General features: G+C 42.2%; 2 protein-coding genes across 7 annotated transcripts in view; one reads left to right on the plus strand and one right to left on the minus strand.

The window, feature by feature from the left end:
- Positions 1–27,600, plus strand: part of LCTL (lactase like) — a 168,795-nt gene that overhangs the window by 135,490 nt on the left and 5,705 nt on the right. For 2 of the 4 annotated variants that reach the window (XM_069222879.1, XM_069222880.1), the window contains one exon: positions 801–916. The exons of 1 other annotated variant lie outside the window; for it this stretch is intronic. In XM_069222879.1, coding sequence (XP_069078980.1) covers positions 801–916 — 116 coding nt within the window. Of the gene's footprint in view, positions 1–800; positions 917–27,600 lie in introns of those variants that run through there. One more of the 4 variants, XM_069222882.1, reaches the window with a different exon arrangement.
- ZWILCH (zwilch kinetochore protein) overlaps positions 437–27,600 on the minus strand; it is a 266,547-nt gene continuing 239,383 nt past the window's right edge. For all 3 annotated transcript variants that reach the window (XM_069222876.1, XM_069222877.1, XM_069222878.1), the window contains 10 exons: positions 27,541–27,596; positions 23,381–23,486; positions 20,281–20,360; positions 16,653–16,809; positions 14,568–14,596; positions 13,758–13,894; positions 12,784–12,879; positions 12,402–12,520; positions 11,868–11,964; positions 437–996 (listed from right to left, as the gene is read on the minus strand). In XM_069222876.1, coding sequence (XP_069078977.1) covers positions 11,873–11,964; positions 12,402–12,520; positions 12,784–12,879; positions 13,758–13,894; positions 14,568–14,596; positions 16,653–16,809; positions 20,281–20,360; positions 23,381–23,486; positions 27,541–27,596 — 872 coding nt within the window. In that variant the 3' untranslated portion in view covers positions 437–996; positions 11,868–11,872. The remainder of the gene's footprint in view (positions 997–11,867; positions 11,965–12,401; positions 12,521–12,783; positions 12,880–13,757; positions 13,895–14,567; positions 14,597–16,652; positions 16,810–20,280; positions 20,361–23,380; positions 23,487–27,540; positions 27,597–27,600) is intronic.

The raw sequence follows: 27,600 nt of genomic DNA on the forward strand, positions 1-27,600 counted from the left end.
TACTGTTTGGAGGAAAGAACATGCCTAGCCTTTCAATCTGACCATATCCACCAGTTTTTCTATTTCCTGGCCCCAAATTTCTGCATCCCAAGACATTTCTATTCATATATTTCACTTTATCACTGCACACAAAAGGAATCATCAAGTGTTGTGATCCCTTTTTTCACCTCCATCCCGGGTAAATGGTTAGCACCAAGCAACTAGCACACTGTCTCTCTGAATTCATTGTATCACTATGCTTAAGCTTGTCTACCCGTCCATCTCACTGCGGCAGGCATTTCTATTCAGAACATCCTACTGGAAACTGGGGCTGCCTCTGTTCCACACAGTAATGCAAGGAGACCAGGTAGTAAAATGAGTTAAGGGGAATACAAACAACAGACAGTATCACCAGCGCAAGACTCTTTTGCACCCCAGACAAATAAGACGCAGGATCTATAAAGCAATGACGTGTGTATTTATTTTACAACTAGTTCTAGAAGAGCTTTTAGCACTTACATTCAGGCACAGGGAGGGCAGAGCGAGACAGGTGTACTGTGAAATTGTGAGAATACTCCTCCTGACAACACTGGGGTCTGGGAAACACTGATCTCACTTCTCCATAGCCCTACTGGTCTGTGCAGCTTAATCACTTCCTAGGAGCCCAGTCCAACCCAGAAGAAGGGAGATTCACCAGAGTTTGAACAAGCGAAATTCTAGTTAACAGGGCATCCAATTTTCTCCTGTGTCACTTAAAGCACACGTGCATGACGCAAGATGTCACTGATTTGCCTGCCCACTGCTGTCCCTTTAAATTTCAGATCCTCTGGCTAGCCATATGGAAATGGTGACCGAGATTGTAGTGCCCACAGTCTGCACTCTCTGCATCCTCCTCAGTGCTGTGCTCCTCATGTTCCTGCTGCGTCGGCAGAACTGAATAGAGGCGCCGTGTCTTCACGGAGAGTGACACACCTGATCAATTCCATCCGGACCCCCTCCACATCCTCAGAGCATTCACTGTGCAGATGGAAAGAAATTCAGTCATGTCAGAATTGTTTTTAATGCTTCTGGTACTTTACGCTACTCCTTCCTGAGCAATGGCATGAGACAGCAGGCAGCAAAAGAGGATGCAACACAGACTTGGATCACAGCATCCTCACAAAAAAAGCAAAATAATTAATTTTGTTCTTACAATTAAATCATGTCAAATTGTTGCAGCTAGAAAAAAAACTCACAATTTCATTTTTCATTGATTTTACAGCACAGAGTACAATGCAATTATTTAAAAAACAAATAAAAAATGTTCCAAAAAGTTGCTGGTTTAGTCTTTATCAATAACGGAGAAGGCTCTTTGATCTCAAAGGTTCATCACAGACTGGTCATGTTGTTTGGCAACGTGGATGTCCGCTTAACACAAGAACAGAAAATCTTTTTCTTTAACTTTGCCAGAAATTTGTAGGAGAAAAGCAGAGTTAGAGAAAATTTGTAATAACAAAAATCGTTCAAACTAATACATAAAAGATCAAAAAGTTGTGAACACTTCACTAAACATAGTTCTCTTTAAAAGAATAAATACTGTGTGCAATTAAAGGCTAAACGTATTTAAAGATGGCAACCAAGTTAGTGGGACACAAGATAGCCTTGAATAGGTTGAGTGAGGCAGGTACGAAAAGAGCTGGTTAGTACTGCATAGAGAAAGCTGGCATATCTGCTCGAGGGACACATGCATTGGCCAAGGCAATGGGTCTTGCCTTCGGAACATATGGCTTTGCCAATGGTTTTTGCTGTATTGCCGATGCTGTGCAGCATGGTAAAAGAAAAGTGCAAGGATGTGGCAACACCATTGTGTAGGCCCCCACAAAATAATGTGGGCACATTTTTTTTCTTTTCATTTACAGATCCAAGAAAGTAGTAGTGAGAAAGAGATTTTTTTGTTAAATCTTTCAATGGAGGAGCGCTGGGGTGTGCTCGCAAGGCGGGGGAAGAACATGAGAGAACAGCACAGTGGCAAACGGAGAAGCACACGAGAAAGAGCAACATAGATAGGGGGCAGAGAAGCCCTTGCAAGAGAGCAACACAAGCGCGGGGCGGGGGAAGGAGAAGCACACCGGTGAGACCAATGTGGAGCGAGGCAGGAGAGGACACAATTGAGAGCAACACAAGTGCAGGTGGAGGAGAAAAGCACAAAGGCAAGAGGAAGTAACGAGGGCGGTGAAGGAAATGGACGAGAGAGGGGGGAACAGGCATGGGTGATGGGGGGGTTGGGAAGCCATGTAGGTAAGAGAGAGTAGTATGGCGCATGAAGGGGACAAATAACACATGAGGGAGACAGATGGAAAACATGCACTCACATGGAGTGCTTAAGCGAAAAGAAAAAAAACTCTGTAAAGCGCAGCACTAGAAGGTATAAAAGCCAGTGATTCGCACAGATGGTAAATAGGCTATGCTCCAGTGGAGGAACAAACACAAGCAGCAAGGCAGAAAGCCACTGAATAAGACGAGCAAATGAGTGACTAAGCCAACTAATGACAATGGACGAGCTATATGCTCAGGTAAACCCACAATAGGTATTTTGCAACCAGGCGGCTTTAAAATATGGTAGGTTCAACCTAAAAAGTGAAAAGTAGTGAGCGGAGGAGTCGTAAAGGAGGATGCAGAGGACGCAAGGGACTGCAAATGAAAAGGAATATTCCCCTGCAATATAAACATAAAAACCTAAGGGGAAAATACAGAGCCGCTTTGTTGGCGAAAAGTTCAGAAGAGGAGGAGGAAGGGATAGAAATGAAGCAAAGAGGAGTCTGTGGAGCACAGTCCTGAGGGAGGAAAAGGCGATATTTTTTAAATAATGCACAAATTCTAACAAAAACAAGACACAACAATTATCTCAACATCAAGTTGACTTGTTGTACTGGTCATTGTGGTATACAGTTATATTGCATACAATCGTCCGATATCACGTGCATGAGGTGTAATGAGAAAAGCTCTGTTCAAAATTGTAAGTCACACAGAACGAGAGCCACACTCAGAATGGAAATTGTGAGTCAATTCATAAAGATTCTGGGTTATGTGAGTAACTTGTTCCAGCTACAATGTAGACGCAAGCATGGGATTCATTTAATGACTTTTACTAACATACATTTTCTGGCGTTATGGAGTACATTACAGTAAAAATTACCTTAATCAGAATTCCAGTTCTTGCTCTTTTCTCTGTCAGAACTGGTTGGGGATTGCCTGTGTGGGAAAGGCAGGACTAGAACAAACTTTTCCAAAAAATATCACTGACGATTTTGCTGCCTTCGAAGCTTTGGTGTATGAGGCCTCAACCTACACATGCATCTTCTCTCTGCTGTACCTAGTTTTTCCGGCACACACCATTTGAGCATGGCATGAACAAATTGAGGGGGTGGATGGGACGTAGTGCAGGAAGGAAATAAATGTTCAAGTATACCACAACCCACATAAAGGCTAATTTTCCCTACTGTCGCCCTCCAACTACCCCTTTCACAACTGACTTTAAATCTCCTTTTTAATGTATTTAAAGGTGAGAGATTGGAGACTAATAATGAAATACACTGTTCCTAAGAGACATGAAAAACAAAAACAAAAAACAGGGAGAGTGTTAGGGGATCCTACTCAATAGGGGGTCCTATTCAATAGGAGCAAGAGTCCTCACACACCCAAATGGGTGTCATGCTTCATCATCGGACCAGCTCCTCGTCAGACTGGCGCTGCAATGTCTGACGGGCACCACCCTTTCGGGGGGCTCTTTGCCGGAGATCTTTTTTGATGATGCCACACTGTCCTGCAGATGAGTCGGGAGGAGAGAAAAGAAGAAAAAGGAGAGCGGGAAAAACTAGATGTAAAATTGGCTCAAAAACTCTCTGAAAGGTTTATCTTTATTGGTGCAGGGAGCTGGCCAAGGTTAAAACAATTACCAGGAGAGTTAGGTCAATGTAATGTTTGACCCTTCTCACATGGAAATGGGTGGTCAGACCGAACTCGTTCTGGAGCGCGAACCGTGGTAGGAAGAATGTCCGACGGCCGGCCTTAACTGATGTGTTATATGGACCAGGCCTACGGTCTGCGTGATCCCATGAAGCCCTGTCTCTAGTTGGGAGGGGTGACGGAGAGGACTGACATACTGGGTCCAAATGGACTTTTTGTAAGTGACTGACTACACTAATTTCCTTGCTTTCGCTTGTCAGCATATGTAGACTAAAGTATTTTGAGTTTATAGGTGGAGAAGCATTATTATATTAGGTCCTGAGGAAGCGTCATAGGATCCTTTTTGGACCAAACAGACGCGAAACATGTCGACCCGATTTTTGAGGTGGGTCTAGTAGTCCCTGACCACCCATTTCCATGTGAGAAGGGTCAAACATTACATTGACCTAACTCCCCTGGTAATTGTTTTAACCTTGGCCAGCTCCCTGCACCAATAAAGATAAACCTTTCAGAGAGTTTTTGAGCCAATTTTACTTCTAGTTTTTCCCGCTCTCCTTTTTCTTCTTTTCTCTCCTCCCGACTCATCTGCGGGACAGTGTGGCATCATCAAAAAAGATCTCCGGCAAAGAGCCCCCCGAAAGGGTGGTGCCCGTCAGACATTGCAGCGCCAGTCTGACGAGGAGCTGGTCCGATGATGAAGCATGACACCCATTTGGGTGTGTGAGGACTCTTGCTCCTATTGAATAGGACCCCCTATTGAGTAGGATCCCCTAACACTCTCCCTGTTTTTTGTTTTTGTTTTTCATGTCTCTTAGGAACAGTGTATTTCATTATTAGTAACAGTTACCGGAGGGTATGCACTGGACCTTTAATTCCTCCTAATCCCTATTGATTTTTTGATGTAGAGAGATTGGAGACAACATGAACCTGTCTTAGCTCTAACTCAACACACTGCGCAGAAGATGCATGAAGAGGAAGGCTTGCCACCAGCAGGAGTGGCAATGTTACTGTCCTACAAATATCTGCAAAGACATGCTTGGCAAATCATGTTTAAACCGAGCCACAAAATAATATGATCCTCACATTTAAGGAAGGAACGATCCAAAAGACCTTGGCCTTAAAGAGGACACTGAAAACTCGTTAGTCAAAAACAATGTGACATTCACCGCCTGTCTGGCTGATAGGATAACCACCATCTTCCAAGTAAACATGTATGTCAGGCGCCCGTGGGTTCTAACAGTTCATGCACAACCAAAGTTAGGCCAACATTAAAATCCCATTCTGGAGCAGATGGCCAGAAGAAAGATTGGCAAAATAGTGTTTCACGGTCTCATTTCTCTAAAATAGTATGCTGCAATATGGAGCCTCAAGGAAGAGTGCAAAGCAGCCAGTAAGCTGGAAACATCAAACATCATATTCACGGCTTGCTTGGTCCCCACAATAATAGATTACTTCAGTAGACGTAACCCAGATATTACAGACGCCTCCTTCCACCAACAATCTGTGCACACCACCTTAAAACAATATCATCTCGCTTATACAGAAACCAATTACTGACCTATTTCTAACCTGCTCTTTTATTAGCAAAATCAAGGAGGTGAAGTAAGGCAACAGCTGCAATATTTTGTGGAATCATACTATATCCTACCTGACAGTTCTGATACTGAGTAGGTGCATAGAAATGTCAATGGAGATTATCGGCAAAGATCTGCTTGCTTGCCTTAAGCAAATTCAATCTGAAAACCTAATCTTCCATGACTTATCCATTACATTTGAGAGAGGGGTTACTAAACACTGCTATGGCACCGGGATACTGGCCTCAATCAAGTGATCCGCCCTTCAATGGTGCTGATTATTCATATTAGCCTGTAGTAAGCAAATCAAATTAGATTGAGTGCCGATTCTTTGAAAGTGAAGTTTGTCGTGCGTGTGGGGGGGAGGGGGGGGGGGGAGAGGTGTAGACATGAGTCCCCTATGCCACCTTATCTCTAACGTTTACATGATGCTGCAGGTTCCAATCATCTCTCAACATAGATGTACGTAGACGACATTCAATCCCACATCCAGTTAAGCAACCACAAAGAACAACAAAACTTCGCCAGCTGCCTGAGACATACGTTTGGATGAAGGAGGGCTGCCCCAGCCAATATTGTACAGAACCTGCTATTAAAGTGAACAGAGACATTAGAAACAACAGTGAGTCCATCCAGAGTAGTTAAAAACTTTAGAGTCTGTTTTGAAACAAATATATATTTTTCCCATGACTTATAAACGTTGCAAGTTTTACCTCAGGGTAGTGACAAGAATAATCCCGCTGCTCCAAATTACCCCATCAAATTGAATTATCAGGGTTTTTGGAATGCAGAGATTGAATTACTGCAACTTTATCTATGACAGGGCCTCACTAAAAAAAATATATAATAATAATAACCAACAGTCCATCCAAATTACAGGTGCATACCTCAAGACTGGACTGCACACATATCCAAGGTCTAAAACAAATATGACTGGATTAAATAAAAACATGAAAACCAGCCTTTTCTACTCATCATAACACCACCAGGATTATCCTCCATTAAAAAACAGATAGGACTCTGCTTGATCCCCGTCAATTTCTGGATGATTACCCACTTGACATCTTTGTAACTTTGCAGACAGTTTTGTAGAATGTAAAAGGAGCTGGCCTATATTTGCACTGCAACCAATTCACCACCAACACAACGAATTGGCAACATTCACTAGTTGACGAGTTACAAACACACACAAAAACGTCAGTTTGTTCTAGATATGCCGAACAGCTAAAAAGTCATGTTTATATCAATCGTAAGCTATATACAGTTTTCGAAGGAAACAAAAGTTAGAATGTCATTGGGAGAACTTCTGAGAGTTCACATTCCTCTTATAAGTCCAGTAACTAACCTTCACCAATTTACTTTGTACTGCGTCTCGGTTGAAATAAGTTCCAGGCACATGCACACACAATGCTATGATTTGTTCTGAGACACCCAACTGTTAATTCTTGAGAGGTAGTTTATTAAGCCCTCAAGGAGAGGTGAATAATCTGCCTCCCCTATTAAAATAAAAGCTGTGGATCTTGAGGAAGAATCAGAAAATTGTGAGAGGAACAGAAGTCGCTAAAGCCGAATATGCCATGGCCAAAAACAGAGTTGTTATTGTAAGCATGTAGTCGATGGGCCTCGAAAGCATTACAAGAAGTTCATGAATTAAGGGATACAAGGAGGGGAAAGGTAGACCCTGAACACCCTCCCTAGGTAGTGTAAGACAGTTTTCCTATTCCCAGAAGAGATTAAATAAACGGGGGACTCTTCTCTTTTTGCAGCGAAAATGGACATGCATGGCTAGCCTCATGTCTTTAAGACAGTCATGTTTTGCCTTATCGATCAGTGCGTGCAGCATGTTGAAGGAAGAGAAGACCGCATGCTTCTACATCTATTTTCCCCTACATAGGAACCACTCACAAGAGAATGCATTCAATTGAGGGATCACTCGGTTGGCATAAAGGGGCAGAGCTCATTTTGGTATAATATTTGAGTAGTGTCGGCTGTGAGGGCTTGTACGGTCCTTCTTCGGATGAAAGGAAGAATGGGCTAAAGGCCCAGAACAACGGTCTTGAGCACCCATTTGACGCATATACAGATCTCTATTCTGGAGACTCAAGAGACAATAAGCCCAAGGGCTTTCCAATGAGCTACCAAGCCACACTGGGATATGTCTGTGGTCTGTTCACCAAAGGACTACAGCATCCAACCTCGGTGAGAAGGGCACTTTTTAAGCCAGACTTTATTTTTGTTTGTTCTGTGGTACTTTAATATTTTAATAAACCTTAATGGTTTCTACATTTACTGATCTTCAACTGCCTTTTTGAGTCAACCTCTATTATTCAATGTATTTTGCAATTCTGTTAAAATCTTATCACTAGGGACACATTGCCTCATCCATTCTGGAGTACAACACCAAGCCAAAATCTGACTCACCCCTAAATTCAGGTAGTTTTATAGCACATTTCATTACGGAGAAAGCAATAGAAATCACAGAGTAATCATGAGGTAAGCAAATGTATCAAAACAACAGCAAATCACAGGTCAACATTATAAAACGTCATACAGTAGCACCATCCTAACACCAGCCAACTAAATCAATTATAATGATGCCCCTTTTGACCCAAGGTCATCGCGGGTGTCAGAACAAATATAGTTACATAAAACAATGAAGTCTTAGGAATGAATATCTACAATGTGCTAGCGGGAAGATCCTTAAAATTATCTGAAGGCTTCCCTTTGATGTTCTTCAAAAACAGCATGGCATTACAAAATAAACAAAACACATTTTGCAGTGTGCAGTGTCAATAGGAAAAATAAATGCACAATGAATATTATGAAGCATCAGCCATGTCAATATAAGATGGAGTTGAGGACTAGTTTAGCCTAGCTCAGGAAAGCATAGTTCTGTACATCTCAGCATTTTCGTTTTAATTGTAAATGACTAAACACATACGATTCACATCACGAAATAACTCGGCTAATGCCAGACCTAAAAAACTTTTAAAGACTTAGAAAGGACTTGTTTCTAGTGTGCAGATTGCCTCAGCTGGAATCTTGAATGGGGTAAGAAGGTCAAACGTCAGAAATTAGAGCATCAACAGAAAAAAAACGAAAATATCTGTAGCTGCGTGCTTAACTATAAGTGTGTAAATATCTTTTCTATGATTTTCTTTCCAAAAGACAAGACCTGCATGGTAGCTTGGTATTCTAGGGACGAGGGAGAACATACCGGAGACAAGAAGCACTACAGACCTTCTACCCAGCCTCTAGTTATAAAAGCCACATTGTCCAGCTGCTCTCTTCTGTGATTATTGATAAACAAATTAGGTCAACTTGGGGGAAGTATATGCCTAAACTCCCATGGCATTTAAGAAAAATATAATACAACTTAATCTTCTAAAATAAATATATAATACTCCAAATTAATTTATATCACCATTTAATGTTCAGTCTAATGAAAAAATATATCTCATTTGATCATAAAAACTTATGGTACAGATGTTCAAAATATACGATGCAGTGAAAGGGCTAAAGTGATATGCATACCAAAGTGTTCTATACAATATATACAAATGTGGTTAAAAGCATATAGGAAAAGAGCAAACTTCAAAAAGACCCCTTCAATCCACGTGTCTTGAAGTCACTCATATATAATCCACATATCATGTATAATGCAGGATTTTAGTGCCGGTATGCCCAGCTACAAAAGGCTATTAGAACACTGCACCACTGGAGGGCAGAATGTTCTAATAAATAAAACAAAGGTCTTGCGGAGCCCCAAGGGGTTTCAATCCTCTCGAGCTCCATGAGGCCTTTGTTCACAGAAACAGCTGCGAATGACAACATTGGAATGCTGGAGCTCCGGGCTTCTACCGGCCATTCGAAGCCTGGAGCACTCCATTGTTTTCAATAGAGCTCCCAACATTCCAATGTTCTACTATTAAATAAATATTTGTGCTGAATAGAATATAGGAAAAAGCGGTCTATTTCTAAGTAATGCTCACTTTGTTTTTAGTGAGGTAGAAGGTCTGTAAAAATAAGAGCTGTAGTTCACGTTTTAGTAGGCAGTTGAGACAACAGCAGATGAGATAAAGAGTTAATGTGCATTGTGTATTATTGGCAAGTTTGCATTAAAAGACGAAACTCTGTAAAGTGTCATTCAAGGACGTATTGCCTCAGAATACTCAAAGATGATCTACAAAACTCCAAACAGCATACACCACTAAAAGATTGTTGATAAGAGTTTACAATAGCAACTAAATCTTTACTTACAGACCCCAATTCGGGAAAGTGACCTTTCTTTAGGAGAGGAATTGATAATTTTTGCTAGAACAATAATAAAATATGTAATAAAGTGGCACAAAAGAAAACACATTGATAAAAAGATATCTCCAGTGAACCGATACTCTATTACAGTCAATGTGGTGTAAAATATTAGATACATCCATTGTGGAACCTAAGGATTAACCAGTCACCTCTTTGAACAAATTAACAGAAGATGACCCAATGAGAGGCAATAAGTATTATTAAACAGTGACATCCATTAACTCTATCTCTTGGTGGTACCTTCGAGTTTTGCCTCTTTTGGTCTTTAAGATAGAAGTGTTGGATCTTGTGCGTTGTATCGCTCTGCCCAGGTCAGAGTAGTTTCAGTTAAGTATAACTTTATTCAAATGTTACCACCTAACAATTCAGTCTATCAAATCATACAAAATTACAGGATAAAATTTCAAAGTTTGCTTGATCTTGAAACACCAGAAAGATACCGTAAGAAAAACCATAAAAAATTATAAATAATGCTGGTCTCACTTGCTTAAAATTCATATGAAGCAAAAGGGGCTGTATAAATTTATGGGGTAGACTATTAAACTTACGGCATATCATTACAATGTGTAAAGTATCAGGAATAGAAACATTGTCACAAGTACACAATAGAAGTTCAGAGTCTTTATGCCAGTCACCCTTAGAGAATATAAACTGAGGAATCAGGTTAAGTCTAAAAAGGGTCAACAGCCTACAATGGTGGGGAGGCATATCTAAATTTAAGTAAGGTTCCATACCAGGCGCAGAACTGATGCACAGAAGATTTGGCCAAGGCCAGGGCCTTCTGCTAAGCTGCCACCTTAGTGGAAAAGGCCCATTTGACCCTAAGGACATCTGCTTTAACAATGCTAGTCTTATCAAAATAAAGTTTGGGTCTCTCTAAATCTCTCAAATGACAAATAATATAATACACCCAAGGTATATGAAGCATATTATCATGCAATGCTCATAAACAATGATGATAAGCATATTAAACTATAACTCCTACTTCAACCATAATGAGATTAAAAAAGCAAGGGGGGGGGGGGAGGTGACGCAAGTTAGATATATACCCCATGCACAATTCTTTGTGGGCAATCTCGAAAGGGTGTGCTAGTTGAAATCTTCAGAAGCCCTCTAAGGAACTTATTTTCGGCAATTTGTATTAGTGCAACTGGCCTGTAGCCCCAGATCTCACAGCTGAAACTTACAAAAGGGTTAATCTTAGCTTTGAATATTTCTGGGGGAAAAAAACCTTCATATAGGAAAGTCCCAAGCACCTTGAGAAATCACCAATGCTGTGTATGGCCCTGCTAAAGAGCATTTAATTGTTTGTAATTCGAAGATGCCAATTAAGGGGAGAGTCCAACAAGATGCCCAAATACCGGAAGTTGTCAACCTTACTGATAGGATTGCCTTTTGCTACAAATTTTATAGTTTTGGTATCATTGGGACCAACCACCATGACATGAGATTTCGAAAAGTTGTTAGATAAATCAAAGCTGTCCATAAAACAAATGAAAAGATCTAAAAGACAATATAGCCCCTTTGCAGTACAGACAATTAACACAGTACCATCAGCATATGGAAGAGCTGGCATCAGATGACCGCCTGCCCTGTGGACATCTAAGCACTGCTGGGTTACAACTGGTTCAAGACGATTGATACAGAGGACAAAAAGAAAGGGTGCCAGGAAAAAACTCTGACAGACTCCTCTGTTCAAATTTAAAAGCGGTGTACATTCCCCGTTTGGTCCATATATCATAGAGGCCGGTAGACTCTTGTGCAAATCGAGCAAGAAATAGTAGTTTCAATCTCTACAGTATAAAGTGGCAGTGTTGCACGAGACAGCTGAAGGCAGAAGATGAACCATTAATATCTAGTGCTCCTGGTGGGCTCCAGTGTTTCTGTACTTTCTAAAACAATGAAGCCTACTTGTAAGTGACCAAAGTCCTGCATTTTCTTCATGCTCCGCAAGAGGTGGCTTCAAGACATCACATAGACTTAGATTCTCAACCATAGGACAAATATTAACTACTTGTTTGCTTGTCTGTGATGGGTGGAAACAGGATAGCTTACCTGGTTCATGTGAAGTGCAACTGGCTGCAGGTGACCAGGGTTGTGAAATACAAGGTTTCGTCAGTATCGCCAATAACAGTGTTTTCCAAGGGCACATCTGCAGCAATAAAATTACAATGTTAACAGTATACAAACTTCTACTTCTGACCAATGATTTACTGCATGAAAGCCTCTGAAAACAGCTCTCCATTCAGTGAACGGTGTTAAAACAGAGGTGCAAGGGCCCAAAACGGAATCAGTTTCCCAGGAGGCTGGTAGGGCAGGTCGTGTGTCACACGTGTGCAGCTGGGCCCTCTGAAATATCAATAAGACTAGTTCAGAAGCTATTACATGTTAAGGAAAAGCCTTCTTACAATGCCCGCCAATGGCAGGCGAACTCCCAACCTGCATAAGCCTTGCTGTCCTTACTGAGTAAATATTTCCACTATCCTGTAGACCAATCCACCAATTAAGTTTTCTGACAAATGGAAATTGCAAACAAAATAAAAAGGGCCACCTTGATAACTCGTGCAATCATGCTTATGAACAGTGTACCTGGCATGTCAAAGACCACATGATCCACGGGGGGCTTGGTGCTCAGCTGCCAAATGGTCTTCACCTCATTTTGCCCGTGTCCACTGATGATTTCCACTCGCCATGTCTGTGGGTGAGCACTAAAGAAGAGCAGAGAGGGACAGAAGAATGAGTGGGGTTTGACCTGCCGATTGATATCCGCTGCCTTTCACAGATTTTGATACCTCACTGAGCACAGACAATAGCACTTGCCAAAATCCTGACAAGTGCACCTTCTGCACAAGTTAAAAAATAACTACATCAGTACCTAAACACAAGCATTTAGCACTCTCTCACTGCTAAAATGCCAGTAATTATACCACAACACACTAGTCCGCTGACAGTATAAGGAAGCATGTCTTACTCTTGGTAGAAGGAACTGACAACACTCTGTCTGACAGGCAGCTGGAAGACGTGCTTTTCATTCCAAGCATTATCTTTATAGTATTTGATACAGGACCTAGCAGTTGAGAGAAACGCGTATCAGTACAAAAACATTTTAACACTGCACTTATATGGCATTAGCATGGACGCAGAGTAGTTTTGGAAATAGTGGGTTGGAATCATCTGCAGATTAACAAACCACACGCTGAGAGATAGAAAAGTGTTCTAATATGTGAACAAAGGTATTCATTCACAGATAAGGGCACCAGGCATACCTAGTGTGCCCAATGACCAGCCCACTGACGCAACACAGACACTACTTACATTTCCAGTTCAGCCTTGCGTTCACACTTGATAGCAACAATGAATCCTGCATTTTACTTTGAAAAATTTAGCAGTGAACACAAATCACATTATTATTCACACACCACGGTCATGGTTTACCAAAGAATGACACTTCATTGGGGTCAGTGATTGTTAATCATGTCATAAGCTACTCCAACATCAGTCTATCAGGGTTGAGTATGTCATATTCAAGATGTCTACGCGAGATGAGATCAATTTTTAAACAATAAATCTATATAATGAGGATACAAAGCCAACAGTTATTACAATATATTATCAGGAAAGTAAACTAAATTGGATTCACATACAAAGTCTGTGCTCATCATGACATTTTGACAAGGATCTGACCCTCTTGGATTACCACTAGACACCCCTGTGATAACCTACAGGCAGTGTCACTTTACAAGTAGCCAAAGAGTTTTGCAGCACATTTTCAATAGTCACAGGCAAGTTTTGCGCTTCAAAATTCACTTTAACATGGTTTGAGTAATGAAGCTTACGGCGCGTCTTGCTTAATTTGTCATTAGAGAAGGAGGACAGGTCATAACCGTGGCTAAATATGGAACAATCACCTGTACAAACGAAACAAGTTTTAAGGTGATTTCTTACTGCGTCAACGGGAAGAGGTTCTCATGGCCTAGGGAGAGGAAGACGCTGCAGACCACCACAATCTCCAGCATGTGGTGTAGTTTGCGCACACGGTGCACCTGCTCTTGAAGATCTACAGAGGTCGAGATGAAGTAGTCCTGTAAGTGCGGAGCGAGAGACAGTAAACATTAAGCCTAGTACTCTTGGGTGTAAGCAGATAAAGATGCAGAGGTTTGGCACATCTTACAAGGTTCTAGCTCTGGGTTTGCATCTTACAGCAACCTCCAAACTGGGGCACAGTAACAGAAAACTTGGAAATACGGCAGCCCAGTGCTTAATTTGTGCTTGTTGTTTCCGGTGCTGCGCACCAGCACTTATTTTTGAGGGCCGGGGCTTATTCTTCTGCCTCAAGCATTTGCTGCAAGCAACAGACACATATGGGAAAGACGGAGGAAGGGAAAAACGATAAAGCGTTACAAAGTGAGAAAGTAGAAAGCTGCAAGAGTGAGCTGAAGGGGCAGGGAGTGGCTTTATATGGATTGACGAGGTCCGTGATGGCTTCAAGTTTACACTGCCCCAGTATTCCGTGCTACCACATTTAATTGCAGCAGCCGCGTGCTTAAGAGGAGGGATTTGGGTACCGCATGTTTTTATTTACAAATTAAGCACTGCGGCAGCCCACACGTTACAGTGTATGTTTTTATATAACCCATTCCATTGTATTCAAAGCTTTGTGCTGACCGGGTGAGAAAAATATGAAGTTGCAAGGCGGACACAGAATAGTCTTCTTTACTTAAAAAACAAAAGTGCATTTGCAAACACGCTTCTCACCAGGTAATTCAGAGTCGCCAGTTCTTGACCTGTGAAGAGAACAGGCAAGTTCAGTACAACAGTGCACGCAAATAAAAAATATTACGTTCAGCTAATTTCACAAGTAATAGCAAATATGAAACCTAACAAGCCGAACAACTTCCAGTAAACAGATTTCAAACTAATTTGAGCAACACATTTATACCACAGCTTGCCAATATTTATGGACTGTCACATGATTACAAAAAGTAACGTTTCCCTCATGATATATAAATTGCAAAGGGTTTTTTCAATGTTACTGCCTTTGGAGAAGTTCTGTTTTTCACAATCATGCATTCTAATGAAACGGCGAGTAAAGCTGCACGAAAACCTCTTATCCTAAACCTGCGGGAGGGACATCCATTTCCCAAATAAAGCAGAAAAGGCCCAGACCCTCTGCAGCGCATCTTCAAAAGGATTCACAGCAGATTCATGGAAGAACAAATCAGAGGGTTTGAAAGTTATCGTTTGGGCATCCAGTGTTATCTTCACCAATTGCAGATGGAGGTTCGCAATAATGTCAATCAGATCCCTATCTCTCTAAAGAATTCAGCAGCGAGGAACATTACACCTCATCTGAGGCTCTGCAGGGTGATGTCGGCTTGTCCAAGGGAGCCTGTTACAGCATACATCATAAATGGGATGATGGAAAATACATCCACTGATGAGTAGCAGAAAAACACAATCCCCCCTAAAATCCACCCCAAGCAGTTCAACTGGGGTACCAAAGTATAGAGAACAGGGCGTAAATCTGCAGGCAGCGGGCTGCACTGGGAGTCCCGTCAGTCGCAAAGCATGGAAGGCGGGTGTGGCCTTTGTAGGGTTTTTGGACCATCCAAAATATAACCCAGTAGATAGCTCTCCAGACTAGACCCTCTGTCGCTAAGGATTCAGTCACTGTGCCAACATGAGACGGAGTATTGAATGGACTGCAACACTCCGCAATCCACTGAGCATTACATGTGCGAGGTGAGTATGTGGTACCAATCAGTACTATGAAACTTCAAAGGAATGGCTGTGGAATTACAACAATCTCATCATGGATAGGCACACGCAAGAACAATAAGTAGCTAAGAACACATTTTCAAGATTTTGCTAAAATGAAAATGCTATTCTAGTACACACAATATGAATAATTATTAGGAAAAATAAACAGCAATGACAATATTTTCGAGCAGGCAGAACAACAGAAAATATTGTAAAGTTATAACAGTATTGTGAGGATTTTCTGCATCCGCCAATCCTCCTTTCACTTAGCTAACTAAGCTATAGGAGCTTATTCACATTTTATAGATGGTTCACACCTGCATACCTTTTCGAACAATGGGAGCAAAGTTTAATACAGAAACAGCATCCAGTGCTCCTGTTCCCATGTTTCAGCTGTTAAGACATCGAGATGGGCAGATAAGCCAGGCTGCATAGTGGACATTATGTGCCTTTTTGTAGCTTTCAGCAAGAAAGGTGTTTACAGCTACCAAATTCCAGTCACTTTTGAATCCCTAGAGCAAAGTTCCTCTTTAGCTAAAACGCTTTGCTGTAGTTCATGTTGTGTCCTCATGTTGTTGAACAACTCCAGAAGAAATGAACAATCAAGGCCCTCTAACCTCTCATTTACTTATAATCTGTGAAATATGATTAAAAACAATTCATGTAAAACCCAAGTTCTACGAGAGCTTCCTCGTTGTTTACAAACTATAAATAAAATTCCAGTTCAAACCATGCTACAATAAAACATGAATACACTTTAAGCAAGCAGAATTAGCACTTTGCAATGAAACAGACTTCTATTATTCTGACATTTGCAATAAAACACATTTGTAAATGAATGAACGAATATAATTTAAAGGGGGGTTACCTAAGATATAGAAAATACATTAGGATTATAACAGGCGTAGACGCTCTGTTACAGTAGAGAGCCGGAGTTGTGGTGAAGGCGGTGTAAAAAAAACGAGTGAAAACCTAAAGGCCAACAGGGAAGTGGCCCAGTTTGAGGTTTTGTCTCTCCACACTGGATGAATGCAGTTAAGTGATGGGGCTACAAGTGAAAGTTGTACATGGCAGACTCACCTATGAAGCAATTAATGTAATCCTTCTTCATCTTGTCCAAACCAATCTCCAGTAACATGCGGATAGGTGTCAGGCCAGTGAGACTGGCAGGTTCCATTGTGCCATTGTAGGACTGCTGAATTAGCCGGCTAAGCGAACTGCTGCTGCCTCTGTGAATCTGAAAGACAATGGAAGAAAAGGGAATAAAGAGATACAGAACACTAGGTCTCAACAGCTAGAGTCTTTACCCAGAGCCAAATAGCTCATGATTCTTTCATCCTACATGACACCTTCAACCATCTTCCACTAGGTAGACATAACCTATACTAAACATCAAACAAACAGAGCCGATTTGTCTCCCCACTCTACCCATGCTGCCCAACAACTTTCAAACTATGGCAAGAAACAATAAGACTCATTCAGGCATAAATTAACAACAAATCTATAGAAAAGAACATTACATTTCCCATGATTTGGGGGTTACTCGACGTCTTTAATAACAGAAAGGGTTTGTTGGGGTGTAATAATTTACCATAAAAATAGATCAAAAACCAAAGTTATGGGCTTTGGACAGGTCAGGCCTTCTGATGTATTCCCTTGTCCAATACCCCTGAACCACCCTCTAGGGCTAGTTGCTGCTTGGAATCAGCATGTTATTGTGGGTTGTGAGTTTCCCCAGAACAGATGTTTGAACTTCGCCACATACACACAGACTAACCACAAGGTACATTTCCAGGTGGGCATTACACTAAGGTCCGTTTTTCGCTAAAGCAGCAATAGTGGAACTCGTTTACAGATTCCAGAAAACATTTAAAACAATTTAGGCCTTTAGCCATAGCCACCACAAAAGGCGTTTCACTGGCCGCAGTTGTCTCTAGAATCAGGTTTAAACCATGAGTCTGGTGCACTACGAATATTGCACAATGACCCAATCTACAGTCTATATTTAGCAATATAGGTTGCTAAAAAGCGGCAACCTAACTCTACAATAACTTTCGTTTTTCTCCATCAGTTGGCATGTACCATTGTGGCACATGAAATGTTGGAACTTCGGGCACTTATTTTAGGGCTCATTGAAAACAACAGGATTTTCAGCTCAAGCATTCCCTTTCATCAAATATTTGTGCCCGATACTGCAGCATAGCATTCAACATAGGTTAAGAGGAAAAAGGCCCAATCCAGCACCTTTAACTTTACTGGTCATCAAGCCTAGATCTGTGCAATGGCAAACTTACCTTCAAATAATTGGCAAACAGCAGAAACATAGAACTTCAAAGAGCATGCCTAGGGCGTAGATGATAGTGAAAATATAGATGAATGTTGTGGTGTTGTGATGGAAGGAAAAAGTCACAATGATGTGCTAAATAGTATCGTTTTCTGCAGTGCACCAAGTATCAAGGTTGAGAGCAGAGGAAAAGTGTTAGAAGCAAACAAGATAAACCAACAAGATAAAAGTTAGGGTCATGTAGGGAAGCACATATGGGAAAGGTGTGGCAAATGAGATGACATCTCTACCGGGGAGAATGCAGAACTACCAATCGCAACGAGTCCTAGAGGCTAAGTAGGCTTTCTCATTCGAGTACGCAAGTCCCATAGTGGGAGAGAATAGTTAAGAAGTTGCTGCTTCTAATTTCCCCGTCATCAGATGTTGTGAACCTTGCAGAGAGAAGGGGACATTACTAAAATGAATCAGAGTGTATGCATGCATGAAAGAGCCAAATAGGTAAAATTAATGAGATGGAGAGACACTTTTGTAGAGATGCGCTCTGTCCTTTCAAATCTGAAATGTATTGCTATCCCTTTAGATCAGCCCATCCTAGTTTACTTTGCAACAAGCCATTTGACATCACTGGCCTGTGCATCTCCAGAAAAAATTAACCCATCTACGCATGCAAACAATGCTACACCTATATCTATATTTAATGGGGGCTAGGGAAGATTTTGATAGTAAGTTTAGGAACAAACTATTCCCCCAGCATTTCTCCAGGAGGTGCTCAGAGTGCGCATGTTGCTGCCTTGCATTCTTTCTGTCTTCAGTTAGGTTTCTGCCAGTAGTCAGTTGTACAGAGAATTTCCACAGACATCTGACCGTTGCAGATGTGTTTTACATATATTCTTGGTCAGACGAGTCTTCGTCATTCACTGAACTGTGGTTGTATGACTGATGTGAAAGGCATGATGTTGGTTGGCTCCATTATTTATTTAGTCGTCTTTAAGGTAGGTAGATATACCTATGGCACAATAGATAGAAAAAGGGGAGGGGCGTAAAGGTGTATGCATTTGTGGTATTGACAGCAAGTGCATTAATTACACATTTTCTTGGCCTATCTACATTCTTTTGTGAGAAGGGCTGATGTAAGCAGAAAGACAGCCAACTATATGGCATATCTATGCTGTACTGGGTGTGTGCACGGTGTTCTAAATAATGTGTCAGTTTTCGGTCTCAGTTTTACTGATATAAATGCACAGCCCCACAATCACTGCTTTCAGTAAATAAGTAGAGAAATTGTTTTGCAGCAAACTGATTCAGTGAGCAAGTGTCTTGAACAGGGCCTTCCTGAACCCGTTCAGTAGAAGGGGTGGGGTCAAAATATATGAGAATCAAAAGACTCAGGACTGACAGAGGAAAGTAACAGGAGTAGATTAATTGTGGGTTACAGATTTAGACAGTAGCGGTGAAGGGCAAACCTTGATTTCGAGATATCATTTTAAACCTGTGCGTAGGATTAAAATTCCTTTGTGTTAGTACAACTATATCATCTTGCTAATCCTATGAATGGATGTTAAATTTTTGCTGAATAATTCTCAATGCTTCGATTCTTTGACCCAAATATTGTGGTTGTGGGCTGTTTTCATAAACAAAACAGCTTAATGGAATTATGCTTCATTGTTTTTGATACTACTAGGCACAGCACCCATTGTTTGACTAGTATGCTAGTAAGGATCATGGTTTGCCAATAATATACATCGGCTAATCCTTCTGGATTCTGCGATATAATATATAAATATAGAAGGGGTATGATGGAAATGAGAACATTAAGGGGTTGGGTAAGTTGGGAGGCAGCCTACAGGTCTCTGCACCCATGGTGAGGTGGAAGACCAACCACTCGGCCAAGGTACAGCTCTGCTCTTAAAGCCTACAGAGGGGCAGCTGGTGCAGCACTGTAGGCTGATGGAGATGCCAAGAGATGGCCATGTTGCTTCAGCCTCGCTCGCCATTTCTATTACTTTTGCTAAGCAGCCCCCGACAGGCAGATTGTTTTGGAGAAACAAAAGTCAATGGCTGCATGCATAGGGGAACTTCTCCCTGCACATCAGGGCTATCTGGTGACGGTCGTCTCATGTTAAATAGGCTGAGTGACCTTCACTGTGACTTACAGGCCGCGTGGCAGACGGGCTGGCAGGTTAAGGGTTCTGCCTTTGGAGTCGGGTGAAGGCTCCGACGTTGGAAACCCTGTGATCCCCCAACTTTTATTTGGGAGTTAGGGGGGCTGAAACGCCAAATTATGATGATTCACCCTCCCCACCAAACTAAGTGAGAGCCTAAGTACGATGAAAGCATGACAAGGAAGCCTAGGGGTAAAAGGCAATGCAGGTCGAGACCTCAGCTTCTTGAAAGCACTCAGGGAACCCCCAAATGCCTACTTACCCATGGCTGCACATCTCCATGCTTTAGAGACTGGATGACCAACGCAAAGCAATCAACAACATCCTGATAGGAGGTGACACCTGAAAATTAAAAATTATACCATTACTATGTACTGCATTTATCTTCACGAGATCTTCGTCACATACTTTGACAAGCACAGGATGGGCAGACTGAAATATGTGTAAGCAGGCACTCGTTTGTGACAGAAAAAGAGTGACTCGATCAAATATTTAAGTTAATGATGGGTACAAGGTTGGCGAACAAAGAAATAAGATCACTATCACTGAGCGAATACAAAATGGTTTGTGCGGTATCATTATTTATTTTGCTTTTTCATGATGTGCAACCCAACCATAAACCCTTCAGTGCACTATACATGGGAGATCATGGAATCCATTTCTAAGAGCTAACATGAAAACGGTAAAAATACAGTTAGTTTAAAAATGGATAATATCACTTAAAAAAATAGGAGAAACATGCATTGCTAAATTAAAGGCTAGAGGTGGCTAATAAAAGGAAAGAGGTTAGAGAACGGCACAGATAGAAAGTAAATCAGAATTGCATAAATGTCGAAAATAGTTAAGTGCACAGAGATAAAAAGTTGATTGACCAAAATGGCCAAGAGTGTGTGGCAGTGAAGAGTGAAACAGAGATAAGAGGGTTAAGAGTAAAGCAGAGGAAAAGACAGGTAAATGAGAGCTGCATGAATATGGGATACAGTACCTAATCCAGAAAGGTAGGTGTTTAGCTTTTGGTGAAAAGGCAAGGACATCTTTCAAACGTCTTATGTCAATTTTTTGGGTTTCAGTGTTAAGCTATTGATGCTTCTCAGGCTTATGGATCTACAAGATATTTTGAGGAAAAGGCATACACATTCAGGTGTTGGTGCAGAGCTTTAGAAGTGACGAACGCCTGGTCGAATTTTACTCTGGTTTCTGGATGATTTCAAAGAAGATCTTATGGTGAAATGTGATGCAATTTGCTAGTTTAGTTCCTTAGATTAAAACTGCCACTGGGGGAAGAATGCTTTTTACAGGAAGAACTAGGAATGGTAGACACAATCGAAGGTTCTATATTCAATCAGAGACCTGAAAAACTGTCCTTTGGACCGGAGAGGGGTTTAAGGATTTATCCCCTGTATAACATGTAAGTTTATTTAGATTTTGCAGTGTGGTCAATATGAGAGGACATAGGAAGGTGGATATTATTTCACAGACTCAGAACCTTGGTTTTGTACCATGAAAGAATAGAAGCCATAAATGTGTAACTCATAGCGCAATCTTTGTTTTTTTTTTAGGTTGGATTTGTGCGGTTATCTAACTAGAACTAATTTGTTTTTCTTCACATTGAGTGAGAAAGTTCAAAAACAGCCATCTACCAATACCAATGCAAATTGTGTAGACGTCCTCAAACGAGAATCTGTATAGATTTATCTAGGTTTCACCTGCAGGTTGGAGTATAGCAAAAGCCGATCTCCTCCAACATGTTTCTTAGCTTCATAAACAAGTTGAACAGAACAGGCATAAGAACTGAACCTTTAGAAGCACCAGCAGAGCCTATGAGACAGTCAGAAGAGATACTGCCCAAGCTAACTAACTACTAGTTAGGACTGAGAAACACACACAGAATACAGAATAAGCTTAGTACATTAATAGGCACTCAGCATTTACAAACCCTCTGATTTACCAAATCAGAGTGTTAGCGAATGCTGAAACTGTTAATACACGAGGCCCCAAGATACGAGTACTCTCTTCAAACTGTTCATCCTGGCTGCTCTTTTGGGTTTGACACAACGCTGTACTTCCACAAGCATTTGGCGTACAACCTTCACAACAGAGATGGCTTTATGCACCTTGGTGAGGGGCAGCAGGAGGAGTTGCAACGGTGGGAAGCTGGGAACTATGGGAACTATACGGCCTGTAGTTGAGGAGCTGGTACTGGCGGGCAGTGCGGCAACGGCAGAACGTATGAGGCTCTGGGTGGGAGTGCGAGAGGCACACAAATGTGGGCTGTGTGTGGATGCTGCAATCTTAAGGCTTTAAACCTCTTTGCTCTCAAACCAGCCTTGGTCATCAACAGTCAGCTGCGCCACATATTTAACAGTGAGCCAGGAAGCAATGGGGGGGCAGGGGAAGATGAGGACACAGCTAGAACATTCCCGAACGATACTGGTCTGTGAAGCAATTACTTCTTGGATGCAGGTGTGAAGCGTCTTTACAATGTTGTTCCCAGCACTTCTCCAGCACCCTGTAACATTTGTATGGCCTTGTAGCATGCTCAGAAAACTCATCTGTGGGCAAAGCAGTTTTTAAGTTCAATTGATAGAATGTGTAGCAATGGCATTGGACGCCACACCATTAATACTGCTTTCAGTGGATTTAGAGGTCTTCACCAAACAAAGCTTGGTGGAATAAACAGGTACACTGTGTGACTCCCAGCCCAGCAGCAACCTCAATGTCAACAAACTGCTCTCCGCTGTAATAAATCAACTCTGCCGTGGCAAGCAGAATATGCAGAGTAGTTCTATTCCTCGACTGAAGGGAATCTAACATTTTACCAAGCTAGCAGGTTTCATAGTGTGGAAGATGCACCTGTAATCAAGAAGCGCGGAGGTGCTGCAGCGCATCAGTATCAAGACACTTCTACCACCGGGGGCAGTGGAAACCCAGAGCCAAGTGCCCCACAGCATCATTGTCAGTCGCTGCGGTTCGGAGCAGCGCCCTCGCAGCACACCTCTCAGAGTTCATCTGGGCTTCAGTACTTTGAATGAATGGGCAAAAGGGGGTTGTTGAGATGGAAATCAGGCTTCTTTTACAAAAAATGACTTGTGTCCAATTTCGAAGCCTTCGATCAAGTGTAGTAAATATGACGCCACAGCATCAGTGTGAACTGCCGGCCCAAGAATATCACCCAAGCACTTCTGCGGCAAGAATCCTTGGGGTGACCGTGCAGACATAATGCCAGTAGAGTACAATTTAGCCAATAAATCAAAAAGCAGTTTATGAAAGAACAGGGGACAGCAAGAGTGAATACAAAGGCAGTGCCATTTCTCATGCATTTTCTTTTACCCTAGACAGTGTTCAAATCAGGAGGCACCTACTCTTTCTCATTTTGCACCACAGCTGTTCAGTGAAATCCAGGTCTCCCCGATCTGTGCTGAAGGCCTGAACATCCCGCTCTACGGCAGCAACATCACCTTTCAAATTCTGGAAGACAAGGTTAGACTCCAAAGTCATTACTTTAATTCTTTAAATAAAGTCAAGGGCTTCAACCGCACCATGAAAGATGCAGAGAAATATAAAGTTAATAAAACAACTGGGTCTCGATTTATGAAAATGCACATGCAGAGATTTACATTTCTACCCGACCTACTTTTACATGTTTGCCCAAATTAACAAATATTCTGTGTAGTACGCCTGGAAAGCTGTGCGAGATGTATGATCCTGGAGTACCAATAATGTCACTTGACATATCCTACAGGCTCCTACTCCCCAGTGTAGAAGCTACATATCCTGGAGTCCAGCACAGCTCTGCAAATGTACGTTTTCTTATACTATTTATGATTGTTCCTTAAAGCTGCAGCTAGTGATATTTTTGGGGCAACACCAAATACCTAGCGGTTACTCAGATCGTGTGACTCTTAGATTCATTTTGTACTGTTTTCTGTGCACCTTCACCTGGCTAGGGCACTGTGTACAAAAAAGAGAAAGATGTTGAGGCAATCGGGAGCAGAGAACAGGGCATTTGTTTGGCGGAGAAGTGGTGCAAAGGGACAGCATTGCTGAAATAGGCATACTGCGGAGAGGTTACTTGATCGAGCTTGTGCCACTGTTGAGAAAAAAGTCTGCCTTTTAATTTTTAAACAGCACTTCTCACAGTCTGAAAGTAGCGCACACATCAGTTTAGGATTTGATGCAGAATTAAATTACTATTTTTTTTTTGCAGAACCATCAATGATTTTACAAATACATGCACAAAACTATTGTGCCCTGCAAGTATTTTTTTTATATAAAACTGACAATTTCTCCATTTTTTTCTAATAAAGAATACAACACACCATACTATGTCAACCAGCATTCTTCTACATCGTGCTAAATGCCACAGGACTAGTTAGAACCATGAAGTGATGCCCCCAATTCAATGTATGAGGAAGTCCTATGCCAAGCATCAATCGTTTTACCTGTGGTTTCTTTCAGGAGCCTAGCAAGTCAAAAAGATCAGGCCTTCCAAGAAAATACCAGCGCGGATCAATAAGAATATTGCCAGCTGGTCAACACGAGCAAGAAAAGACAGTTCGGCACTCCACAGCTGACTGCAAGATATTCTTACAAACTACGTGCAAGAAAAAAATGTTAGTTTTACTCACACTATGTTGTTATTTGGGGTCCTGCCGTTGTTAGGGCAGAGGTCCTTCGTCATCCTTAAGTCTAGAGCGGCCAGAAACTCCGCTGCCACCTAGACTGAGACTCATGTCTTCCCCACGGCCCCCTCTGGACTCCCAGCGGCCCTGAAGACCTTCCCTGGGCCTACGGCGGTGGTGACATCCTTATGGTGCAATGATGGGCTGGACAGTGCCCCGAACCACATCTACCAGGGACAGCTAGCTGTGGGCCTGCCCTAGAGGTAGGTGAGCGGATGGTAGAGCTCCCGTGGGTCCAGGAACAAGAGGGGCAGTGACAGTGGCTCGCAGTGACAGTGGCTCGCAGTGGTGTGCTCGTGCAGCACCTGGGGAGAGTGGCCACCCGGCAGCTGCTTGGTGCGGGTGCCTCGAGGTGAGGCCAGCTGATGGTTCAGCCCACGGGGCTGGAAGCCTAATGGTGCACTGCTGCCTTGCCAGGGCACTCAGACCTGGACACGGCAGCCCGCCCACAAGAGAGGGCCTTAACATGCGGCCTGCACCAAAACCTGTGGACGAGTGAAGGGGCGCCCTCCAAGCGGGCGACTTATAAAGGTTGTTTCCACTCCCTGGCCTTCTGGAGGCCAATCCCTGAGACTTTCAGTGCAGGAGTGCTGAAGCACTTACAACCTCATAGACTTGGGCAAGCGGACAGTCCCAGATTCTCCCTCATGCCAAACTGTATATGCCTGGAGGTCAGATAGCTCTAGAGTTCCTTTGCTGTGCTTGACCTAGCCTGATGGACCTACCACAACCTGGCGTGAGAAGTTTCTAGAGATTAGGCTTAGATCGTTTGTGCCTGCTGAGGCCCTCTCTCAGCTGTTTGTCCTGGTGTGAGCCCACAGATCGCTGGCCCAGAAGCTGCCTCTCAGAGCCCCACCGCGGCCACTAATCATGCAAGTCATGAGCGATTATGACAGTGATGCAAATCTTCAAGAGGACCAGAAACAGGGGAACCTGCCATAGGAATCTTCCGGGATTATGATATTCCCGGACTATACTAAACTAGTACAGACCAAGTGCAATTCCTTCAACGAGGTCAAACAGAAATTTAGGGTGATGAACTTATGCCATATGCTGATATTTCCAGCCACGCTGAAAGTAACACATGACATGTGGTCACACTTCTGCGAATCTCTGAAGGAGTCTTGGGAGTGGACTGCCGAGAGGTGGATCCTCCCCTGATGTCAGCTGGGGGTTACTGCTTCAGAAGAACGAAAATCCCTACTCAAGCACCTCCTGGTGGGTGCACAACCCCATGCTCCAGGAGGAAAAACCTTATACTACCATCACACATCCTTTTAGACGAGTGAGTGCAAGAACCACATTTCTTTTTCTTTTTTTGGCTTTTTTTCGATGTCAGAATAGCATTAGTGCATAATGAGAATGTCATTGTTCTCCTCCCCCCACTTTTTTTGTGTAAATTCCAGCACATTACAAATAAGCTTTCCATTCCCTTTGTTGTAGAGGGAAAAACGGACGGACGTGGGGAACCAGGAAATGGTCCAGCGTACGGCTGCCATTTTGGGACGGTGAGCAGTCTAGTGGCTAATCGTTGGCAGGAACGTTGGAGACACGTTCACAAGAGAACGTAAGGCCAGTCTACCTCAAGTTAAGATATTTAAGGTGTACCAGAATCAGGTACAGGTCAATATTCAGACCCCAGTGAATCAAAGTAGGTAAATCCACCTGAACAAGACCTTGACGCTGTAAGTACAGCACAGGCGATATAAGAGCGAATGAGGGAGGACATATTAATACAAGACCTTCATTTTGATTGAACTGGTGCATTTTAACTCGTAACACCTGATTATGCAGTGTGTGTAGGTTAGTTATTACATACTCTAGCAACAATAGGGATTGAGCACCTTGGTCCTGATGACAGCCACAGGTAAGAGGGACCAGAAATATGTCGACCTAAAGAAACAGGGGCCCTTGTACCCACTAGTTTCTAATTGATCTTCCCCATTTTTAAATCATATCGCATGGGGACTTACAATAAAACCAGAAGTGTCTTACCAGGCAGGTATTTTTAAACCTTCAAAAAGCCACTCTTGTTTATCTCAATATAAGCATCATTTGGGAAGAAAAAAAAACTTTCAGTGCTCCAGTGTCTCTCATTGCTAGTAGCACACCCTGTTCTGCAAGGGAACGGGGAGAAAGCCTATGATGACGCATGCCACCAAGGGGGTAACCTTGGTGGCTGAGGGCTTTTTGCAAAAAAAAAACCCAAAAAAAACAAAGTGCCTTTTGCCTGTAGGGAACTTTAGGTTTTTATATAAAATGTTCTTTGACACATAGCAGTAGGACTCCTTATTATTAGCCTATCTCTAATACAACCAACAAACAAATGAAGAAATATTAATAAAACTGCTGAGAATGGGTCATGGTCGTTACCCCATATCAAAAAACACTTTAAACGTTTAACAGTGTTCTAAAAGTTGATGAACTGCAAACAACGGACAGAGAATACTCTAGCACTTGGCTACCCACGTGAAAGAAATTAGAAACACTGCCAAGCAACCCATAAAGTAATTAAAAAAATGAAATGTAACATCAGAGATCTAGGATTCATCTGAATCAGCATTACGAAATCACATTAAACCTATGAGATTGGCCAGAAAGGGCAGACAGGGACCACATAGAACCACCCATTTGATCCCTGGGAAGCCCTGCGAGATTCGAACTCACCAATGTTCTTTTCCTGATTGTAATACTTTTCCTGTTTGTAATACTCAGCTACACAGAGGAAGAGCAACTGTGTACAGAGCAAATGTAGTGAAAGCTCCACACGCCAGGCATACACCGTAACAAAGGAAAAGTAAACACGAGTTAAAAAAATGAAACAATGTCTCCTAACATACCTCGGCTTCATTTGTGTTGGCTGGATTATTTACTCCATCTAGTTTGCTCTTCAAGTCTGT

The sequence above is a fragment of the Pleurodeles waltl genome, chromosome 3_1, assembly GCF_031143425.1.
Source record: "Pleurodeles waltl isolate 20211129_DDA chromosome 3_1, aPleWal1.hap1.20221129, whole genome shotgun sequence".
NCBI lineage: Eukaryota > Metazoa > Chordata > Amphibia > Caudata > Salamandridae > Pleurodeles > Pleurodeles waltl.